The 10220-nt window shown below is 38.0% G+C and overlaps 1 protein-coding gene across 2 annotated transcripts in view; it reads right to left on the bottom strand.

The window, feature by feature from the left end:
- The window catches only part of CPM (carboxypeptidase M), a 93534-nt gene that overhangs the window by 68501 nt on the left and 14813 nt on the right, over window positions 1-10220 (bottom strand). For both annotated transcript variants that reach the window (XM_077775240.1, XM_077775239.1), the window contains exon 2: window positions 10022-10184. In XM_077775240.1, coding sequence (XP_077631366.1) covers window positions 10022-10181 — 160 coding nt within the window. In that variant the 5' untranslated portion in view covers window positions 10182-10184. The remainder of the gene's footprint in view (window positions 1-10021; window positions 10185-10220) is intronic.

Raw genomic sequence — 10220 nt, 5'->3', positions numbered from 1 at the left:
GGGGGCGGGGAGGGGGGAAGTTTTATCAAAGAATTCTCTTCCTCACTTTTAAAATTCTCTAAATAGACACCTAAATTATTCTTGCACTGTTCAAATAAAACAAGATATTTACTTAAACTCTTCTTACTGGAGGGGGGTGCATATATCCTATATTTACTCTCTTTTCTTTTAATACATGTTTGGTTGGGGGCACAGAACCATTCTAGGCTTGTCAGAAGAATTCAATTATGCCCTTCACTGCCTGAGAGACACCCACATCCCTGCTGCCACATCCTACATTCCAGTGACTTATTTTGAGCTGTGGTATCTACCTCTCCAACTTATATTATTTACCATAAGACAGCAGTAATTCAACCATTTCCCCATTACTTTTAAATTTTATTTCCACCTTAAGAATACTAGATGTACACGGAGTTGAATTTCAGATAAAGGTTACTCAATTGGAGAATGCATTTTGTTTTTTTCTATTACTCTTAGAAACTCCATTGAATACCATGAAAATATCACAAAATACTTGATAGACTGATGTAGTTACTACATACAATATATGTAAGGATATAAAGTTGCATACCTACTTATATATGGTAAATATAACTGTATAAAAGCATACACAAAAACATACACCCTATATACTTATACTGTATAACATTACTATCCTGTAGAAGAGTATACTTACATTCATTCTTCATTTACTATGTGTGGAAAAGCTCTTCAGTTTTGACCTTTAGAGTGCTCGTCCATTAATAAGCACATACTCGGAACCTATGACACAAAGATGAACACAGCCCAATCCCTCTCCCCAGGAGGACATGCACAGAGTCACAGAAGATGCTCAGGAAGAGGAGTGTAGGGGGATACTGACTCCACCCAGGGGACTGGAGAAAGGCTTCCAGGAGGAGTTAACATTTTGATCCAAGTGGTGATTAACCGAATGAGTGGTCAAAAGGCCTTGAACATCCATTCCCATTCTAAATGGGACAGTGTACTAAATTTCACCTAACTGTATTCACAATATACTTGTGTACTTCGTCAGAAAGTGATCTTAGGCACATATTTGGATAACCGTCTGTTCATGGGACTTCAGTTTGCTCAAGTATGGTTCTAGTTTCCTCAGAGATTCCGATCAGAAAAATTTAAAAACTAGGAAAACAACAAATGGAAAGCTCTTCACTAAAACAGAAGGGTTGCTTCATTGGTTTCTTCCACTGAGCTCTGTGATAGGATAAACCCTCCCAACACGTAAGCACAACTGTTAATGCCTTTATACCCCAGCTGTTATCTTCAGCTCTGGGTAAATTCATGATAAGTCTGTGGAGCCAGTTTGAAGGCAATTTGTTTGAAGAGGAAGCCTTTTTCTGACTCAGTGGAGATTAAGCCCTCCAATCTGAGTTTGCTGAAGCTATAATGCCAAGCAAGGGTCACAGACCAGAACAATATGTACATTAAGATATCTGACATGCAGCAATCCTCACAGAACAGAGAGGAGAAACATTTTGAAGGTGAAACTCATGTCTGTCTCCTTTAAACCAAACTGAGATTTACTAACTTCTCAGCAAACTACTATATTACATTGGATCACTAAGGGGCTAGGAAAGAATAGCAATTGCCTTAAATTATTAGATAGGAAGTTAATGATTTAATTTCCTGCCCCCAACCCAAATGCATGTTGGTATTTGAATTTTTTTTCTAATTTAAATTCAAGTTTGGGGCGCCCGAGTGGCTCAGTCAGCTAAGCATCCAACTTTAGCTCAGGTCATTATCTCATGGCTTGGGAGTTCCACCCCCACATCAGGCTCTGTGCTGACAGCTCAGAGCCTGGAGCCTGCTTCAGATTCATATTCTCTCTCTCTCTCTCTCTCTCTCTCTCTCTTTCTGCTCCTCCCTCACTCAGGCTCTGTCTCTCTCTCAAAAATAATCATTAAAAAAATAAAAGTAAATAAATTCAAGTTAGTTGGGCCACCTGCGTGGCTCAGTCGCTTAAGCGTCCGACTTCAGCTCAGGTCACAATCAAGCAGTTCATGTTCAAGCCCTGCATCAGGATCTCCACGGTTAGTGTGGAGCCCATTTTGGATCCTCTGTCTCCCTTTCGTGCACACACGCACACACTCTCTCTCTGCCCCTGCCCCCCTCTCGCTCTCAAAAATAAACATTTAGGGGCTCTTGGGTGGCCAGTCAGTTAAGTGTCTGACTCTAGCTCAAGTCACGATCTCATGGTTCGTGAGTTCAAGCCCCACATGGGGCTCCCTCCTGTCAGCACAGAGCCCACTTCAGATCCTCTGCTCCTCCCAAGTCCCCATGCATGCATGCACTCTCTCTCAAAAGTAAATATTTAAAATACAAATAAACATTGGGCTGCCTGGGTGGCTCAGTCAGTTAAGTGCCTGACTTCAGCTCAGATCATGATCTCACAGTTAGGGAGTTTGAGCCCTGCGTCAAGCTCTGTGCTGACAGCTTAGAGCCTGGAGACTGCTTCAGCTTCTGTGTCACCTTCTCTGTCCCACTCCTGCTCACGTTGTCTCTCTCAAAATAACAAACATGAGGAAAAGTTAAAGAAAAAAGTAAACATTTAAAAAATAAATTCAAGCTAGTTAACCGACCAAACACCTTTTGGATGCTGACTATATAGACTTGAATCTATGTCTGTGATTTTACATCAACAGTTCTTAACCCTATCAGTTTATGCCTCTTTTTTTCATGTCCAATATTTTACAGCTCTTCCTTTACTATGCTGGCAGAGTACTTACAGAAGACACATTTACATATATAATTTCAGAAAGATCAATATAACATTCAAATTATATAAAGGAGAAATAAAAGGAAAACAACGTATAATGAAACATGATGTCAGTAGGTGAATATTTGGCACAATTCACTAGAAGACATGATGAGAAAGATGCTTACATCTAAACTTGAGGGTTGAGAATGCATCTATTACAAATAGAATGTGAAATCCCTCTCAATCAAGTTCTGAGCTAAGCAAAATAAAATTTCCCCACAATTTATGTACAGTTACATTCCTGGAAAGTTCAGTATACATTAAAACTGTGGGAAAATTTTTATTTGTACATAATACAGAGTTTGGTTTTAGGTTCAGATCACTGTAAACTCCCTAGAGGGCATTCATTAGAAAATGTGGGCTACAAGTTTTTACTGTGCATAACTATTCCATGCACTGCTGACCAGATCAGAATGCATCAGGACGGTTCTCCCTCCAGACTTGTAAGTTATGGCCTAAACTTCCCCTCACGTTTCCAAAATTCCCCCTAGGGGGCAGTACTGCTCCTAATGAGAACCACTGTTCTCCAAAGAGAAGGCATGTTGGTGGGTAGATGTCCCGTGTGCAAAGCAGAATCTCGTATCTCTCCTCTTGCCTGATACTCAAAGAGTTCTGGCATATAGAAAAATAAATATCTTTATATCAAAATATGGAATCCAAACTGCTTTAGATGAAACTGAATACCAAAAAGGGGTCAAGGAATTCCACAAAAGACCACTTAGCACCTAAAAAACATTTGTTACAGGACCTTTCTTGGGTGATAGAGGATGCTTGTCAACTTCTTCAGAAACAGGCATCAGAGGCAGGATTTAGGGGGCAGGAGATACAGGGTGAAAGGGTAAGGAATAAGGACAGTGAAAAAAGTAACTGGAGAAACTTCACAGGAAAGAGAGTTCAATATTTGGCACAAGACAGACTTTGGTTCTCATCATTTACTAATAATTTGGTTCCTCTGTCATTTACTATGCACAATTCATTTCATCACAATTTTTCATATGTAAACTGGAGGACCATGGTATTCCATACCACTGTTAGAATAACCAGGTGAAACATAATATGTAAAGTACCAGGCACATAGCAAAAGTCAGTTGAAGTTAGCGGTCATTATTTTTTGAAAGTTTCAAATGCCACTTGGCCCTAGAGTTCAGATAGATTTGAGATTTGGAATAAAAATGTTACTAGATAGAAGCAGAGTAAAATTCTAAGTTACTTTTTGGATATTCTGTTTCAATTTCCTCTTTTAAAATATCATACTATAGATAATAAAGGTAAATCTAAATTGTTTCCTTATTGTAAAAAAAAAGTAATCTTTAAGAAACCCTGAATGGTTATAAATAAGGCTGATTATCTGTAAGATGTTTCAGAAAAGGACTTTGCATTTCAAACTTTTCAGGAAGAAAGATAGATTTGCCAAACCACTATAACTTTAAATCACAAACATGTATTACAGCTGAAATTCCCAGATTGTAATGGTCGTCTTGATATTTGGTCCTCAATACATCAATATTTACATCGTAATGAGCATTTTATACGGGGTCCCAAGCAAACTGGCTTTATGATCATACTTGAGAAATGAAGAGTGTGACAGAAAAATCACATGTTGTAGCAAAATTTTATACACAATGTTCTTTTCTGAGGGCAAATCAGTAGCTAATGTCTACCAATCAAGGACAGTACACAATGAGAGGTCTGTGTAGGAGAACACAGTACGTACCTCTTTGAAGTCTAAACCAATTCTAGGGAGATTTTTGAGCACCTGAAATGGTATGAAGACTCCTGACAGGTAATTCAATTAATATCTGTTGAATGAATATGTGAAGCTGAGTGCTGACAGGGAAAAGCATGAGAAATACATTCTCCTTTATACATTAAACAATGAAAAATACACACTTTAGTAATCTTTATTATTATGCTTATATAAGAACACAAGATCTACCCTCTTGACAAATTTTTAAGTATACAATCCAGTGTTGTTAACTGTGGGCATTATGCAGTAGAGTAGATCTCTAAGACAGATTTTGCAGGACCAAAACTTTGTACTCTTTGACAAATACAATAATCTTTCAAACCGCTAATGCCAGTGCTGATTTATGACTAATAGAAGATTTAGAGAAGTTATTTTTTTCTTAGCATACATTTCTTGTGAGATTATAAAAATCAATATAATTTTTGGGAAAGCGATTTGGTTACATGTATCAAATACATAAAACTGCTTAAGATCTGGTAATTTCCTTTGGGGAAACGTATCCCTAAGAACAGCTAATGTATCCCAAACAGCAGGTTTTATGCAGCACTTTCTATGAAGCGGGAATTACCCCAACAACTCCAGGTCACATTGCTACAGAGTAGAGGATCCAGAATTTGCACCAGGCACTGTGGTTCCCAAGTCTGTGCTCTGGCAACTTTTGCGGTCTTAGCTGGGAGGTCTACTGTGGCATTGTTTGTAACAGGAAGAGTTTAGAAACAAACTAAATGTCCACCAGTAGGGTAGATGTTAAATAAACACTAGGATTTCCACTGATAGGACACAAAGCAGGCATGAACATCAAGTTTTAGAAATAACATGTTTGCATGGACAAACAAGATAACTGGCTTAGTGTGAGGGGGAAAGGCACGGAACAGTACACAGTGATTTTAGTCTACTAAATGTTTCCTTTGTATGGTGAAGTTTTAATCTTCTTCTCGGTGCTTTGCTGTATCTTCCAACTTTTCTAAATGAACTTGAATTCCTTTTGTACTCAAAAAAAGTAACAAATTTCTCTCTAGGTCAGCACAGCCCAATCAACATACAATGCAAGCTGCAGAATTTAAAACAAAATGTTGTAGTAACCATAACCACATTAAGAAAAAAGAAACAGGTGAAATTTTTAAATATTTTAACCTACAGTTCTAAATTATTTCAACACGTGATCATTTTTAATGAAGGATTTTACTTTTTTGTATGAAGTCTACAAAATCACTTTTAGCACATCTCAATTCTGTCTAGTCACACTCCAACTCCTCAATAGCCAGGTGACTAGTGGCCACCATACCGTCAACAGAGCTACAGATCCTTGGCACAGGCTATATTTGTCAAATGGGCCCAGACTGTGGTCTGAAACCTTCCACCAACAACCTCAGTCTCCTTATAACCACCTACAGCTGTGTCAAACTGCTTCTTTTAAAGAGCAAAGAGATCTGCTAGGGAGATGCAAGGCTCTGTATTTGAATTCTCTAATACCTACTGGCTGTGATCTTCGGCAACTAACTTCCCTGTGCTTCACTTGATGTGTTTTGTAAACAAGGATAACAATACCTACTCAGAGTTGGGGAGATTGAAATAATGGATTAAAATACATAATGCATGGAAAGCACTGAATAAAAAGACTTTTATAATCTACTTGCCTTTCGCAACTTTCTTTATTCAGATAAAGTAAAGGTTAGACTTAGGAGGTTAAGATTCTTAAAAAAGAGACGGTGGAAAATCTCATTTTAAATGGTCGTCAAACTAGAAAAAGGAATACTCATGCACTGCTGGGAATGCAGACTGGTGCAGCCACTCTGGAAAACAGTATGGAGTGTCCTCAAAAAGTTAAAAACAGAACTATTCTACTATCTACTCATTGCAGTACTGGGTATCTACCCAAGGAATACAAAAACACCAATTCAAAGGGATACATGTATCCCCATGTTTATAGCAGCATTATTTGGAAGATATGGAAGCAACCCAAGTGTCCATCAATAGATGAATGGATAAAGAAAACATGGTGTATATATATAATGGATATTATTTGGTCATAAAAAATGAAATCGTGCCATTTCAAGGACATGGATGGAGCTACAGAGTAGAATGCTAAGCAAAATAAGTCAGAGAGAGACAAATACCCCATGGTTTCACTCATATATGAAATTTAAGAAACAAAAGAGTAAGGGAAAAAAAAGAGACACAAACCAAGAAATAAACTCTTAATTATAGAAAACTGATGGTTACCAGAGGCAAGGGGGTGGGGAGGGAGTGGGTGTGGTGGTGTGCAGGATAGGTGAAACGGGGTGATGGGAATTAAGAGTACACTTGTGACGAGTACCAGGTGATGTATGGAATTGTTGAAGCACTATATTGTATACCTGAAATTAATATGACACTGTATGTTAACTGAAATTAAAATAGAAACTTAAAAAGCCAGAAAGGAGGAAAGAGAGGGAAGGAATGAGAAAGAAAGAAGAAAAAGTGGGAGCAAAAAATATTCTAGAACTAATTTTGGGTGGTGTGGAAAGGCTCATTGGAGAAATCTACAATAAATACATTTGTTCTTTAAAGGGGGCTACCTAGTGGCAGGCAATGAATGGCACACAGCTTTGCTGGCTTCACTCAGTAAACATTCAATTCACTGAATAAACATATAAATTACTGAATATGTGCCAGCAACATATTAGACAAAGAGGGTAGGAGTGAGGAAAAAAAAGAAAAAAGGGTGGTGGTGGTATGTTGACTTAACTAAATAGAGGAATGAATGAATACACCAATGAATATTGTACCTTTTCTAATTTTTCTCAACTCAGGTGTCAGTTGAGTTGCCTCTCTTGTTTCACCTAAGATTTTACTAGGACATTAGGTAATGGGGTTTCCTCCAGAGGCTCAGCTGAAATATGGTCAGCGTACTATGGCCAAATGTGGGCAAAGTGTATAAGTGTGCTCAACTTCTGGGTGGGTTTCAAACATTTCAAAATAAAAATTGAAAAAAGATCACCAATTATAATGGAAGGTCATCATCATGATGCTTTTAAAGCATCATTATTTATGATACATCATCAAAAACTGTACAGAGGCTCCAAAGAGGTGAAGAACTAAGAAAAACTCCCGTAACCAAGAGATGAAATACTATAAAACAACCAATTTACATCCACAGATCTTGTCAATGCACAGAAATATGTAATGAGATCATGTGAATTGAAGAAAAAAGCAGAATAGATCCATGATTACAACAACAATATACATGATATATATTTACAAAAACTGAAAATGTATTCAACCGGGTAGGAATACTACTTTCTCTTCTAGGTAGACTGTCCATGTTTTTAATAAATAAATAACACGTATGGTAAATGCTGTTTGCTAAGCAAAGCTTATCCTACACCAGAGGGCAGACAGCTGGGAAAACTGCCTAGTCTAGTGAAAAGAGTACCAAGAAATGAGCACTGGTTTTCCATGCTCATGATAACAGGCAGTGATACAATGTAGAGTTTTAACCTGCCACTTGGAAACGTTTTCCTAATCTGACTAATTATTCACAACAATATATGCAACACATTTGACCACTAGTGTCAGAATTTAGTTTTACGTGATAATTTCCCAGTCTTTTCGCCACAAGGGTGCACACAAAGTAAAATTAAGCCTGCTGGCTTTCACTGTTACTGTGGTCTGATGCCATGCAAGATGGATCAGAATAGCTGGCTCACATTAAGAAGAAGATTCCCCAATTTTCCTTCAAAGCACTTTGTGCTGGAGAACATAAAAACCTGCCAAATCACTTAGTACTTAAAATTAACACTCTCATCACCTTGGGGTTTAAATGATGACTGAACAATAACTCAAGATAGTTAGGTTCTATATTTGCTTCATTAATATAATGAGTATTCTTAGATCTTTTAAAACTGCTCTTCTCTAGCCCTAGGGGAAAAGGATTTCAAAAGGCTGAATATATATGCTGATTCAAGATACGATTTCTCACACATCCAACCTCTGTAATTTGAAATTATAGAGCAATATAGAGGAATTCTGACACCAACTCATTGGCAATGTTGTTTAAAAATAAAGGTACCCTTACGCACATGACCCAGGATTTTTATTTTGCATTGCATATAAGTAAATTTGTATAATAGGTCTTCTTTAACATAAAACCCAGGACTTGATTTTTTTGGAAAATGATTGAGAATATGGTAATTAAGAAACACTCCTTGGCTCAAAACCTCAGAGCTAAAACCTAGGTAGAGTTTCAACATATCTTAGGAAATATCTTATGAAGAGTGGAGATCCAAATTGCATAAGCTTGACAAAACTTTTTAATTTTTTTTTAAATGTTTTATTTATTTTTAGGAGAGAGAGAGAGAGAGAGAGACAGCGTGAGCAGGGGAGGGTCAGAGAGAGAGGGAGTCACAGACTGAAACAGGCTCCAGGCTCTGAAGTGGCAGTCTGCACAGAGCCCGACGCGGGGCTCGAACCCACGAACCACGAGATCATGACCCAAGCGAAAGTCGGACGCTTAACCGACTAAGCCACCCAGGCGCCCCAAACTTGACAAAACTTTTGACTTAAGCATTAAACTTTCAGGTAATCTCTTTAGGGGTACCAATATAAGAAGATTAAGAAATAACAATGTCTGCTAAAAGTATTTACCTTCTCCCCCAAATATCTAAGCCTTTAAGTAGAATGGTTTGAATGCCATCCTGGTTATAAAATCTACCACCTGGTGATCTTGAGCAAAATACTTAATAGCTCTCTGATTTAAATTTCCGGTTTATAAAAATGAGGCTTAATATTTAATATATAGTTTCTAAATTAATTAAATGATAAACATGAAAATGCTAGTCTGAATCATTGCTAACGTATATTAACCAGCAATTGCTTTATTCAAATGGATAATTTTAAAACAGCCTCTGATCAGTGTCTTAGCCACTTTTTTGCATAGCTTTAAGCCATAGGGCTAATTACACATGACACAAATCTTACCAATTGTACTCTTTAACATTAAAAAGAACTTACAGAAGTGACGGTTTCGCATCACTTTAAGTCATAGGACTAATTATACATGACCGAAATCTCTCCAACAGAACTAGTTCAGCTTAAAAGAGACTTGAAAAAAATACTAACAGTCCAGACCATATTTAAAGAAGCCAACAAGAAGGGAAAGCCGCGATGGATACAATGAAGACTTTAACAGAAGTTTATTTACCAAGAAAAACTAAAATACACATCCCAAGCAACCAGTGCCTGCGAGATCGAAAAAAGAACGCCATTAACATGTAGGACGCAATGACACTGAATGACAGCAGAGACGTTTAGGAAAATTCAGGTCTTCCTATCACTGCCCTGACACAGTAACCCAACACAACACACAAAAGCAGAAAACAACCAACGAGCAAGCCACTGGTCTACCCGCGTGGAGCTCCTCTGGGCAGCTTCAGGGAAAGGGTTCAGGAAGCCAAGGCATATTTAATGAATGAAAGCGAGGACTGAGGGTTTGGGAAAGTGCACGAGATAGACCCTACCTTTCACGGATTTCCCAATACTGTATAAACGAGTGATAGAACTGTAGTTTTGGGCCACGCTCTTCAAAAACTCTTCCATGTCCTTCTGGTGGTGGTAGCCGAAATCCAGCGTGGCTACCAAAGGCAGCAGCAGCCCTAGCCAGAGGCGGGCGAAGTCCATTTTCTAGAGACAAATAAAAATAACAAAGCTGAGAACAGA

Source organism: Crocuta crocuta, unplaced genomic scaffold (genome assembly GCF_008692635.1).
Source record: "Crocuta crocuta isolate KB4526 unplaced genomic scaffold, BGI_CrCroc_1.0 scaffold97, whole genome shotgun sequence".
NCBI classification, from domain to species: Eukaryota; Metazoa; Chordata; class Mammalia; order Carnivora; family Hyaenidae; genus Crocuta; species Crocuta crocuta.
Note: the sequence above shows the minus strand (reverse complement) of the source record. Positions and strands in the feature narration are given on the sequence as shown.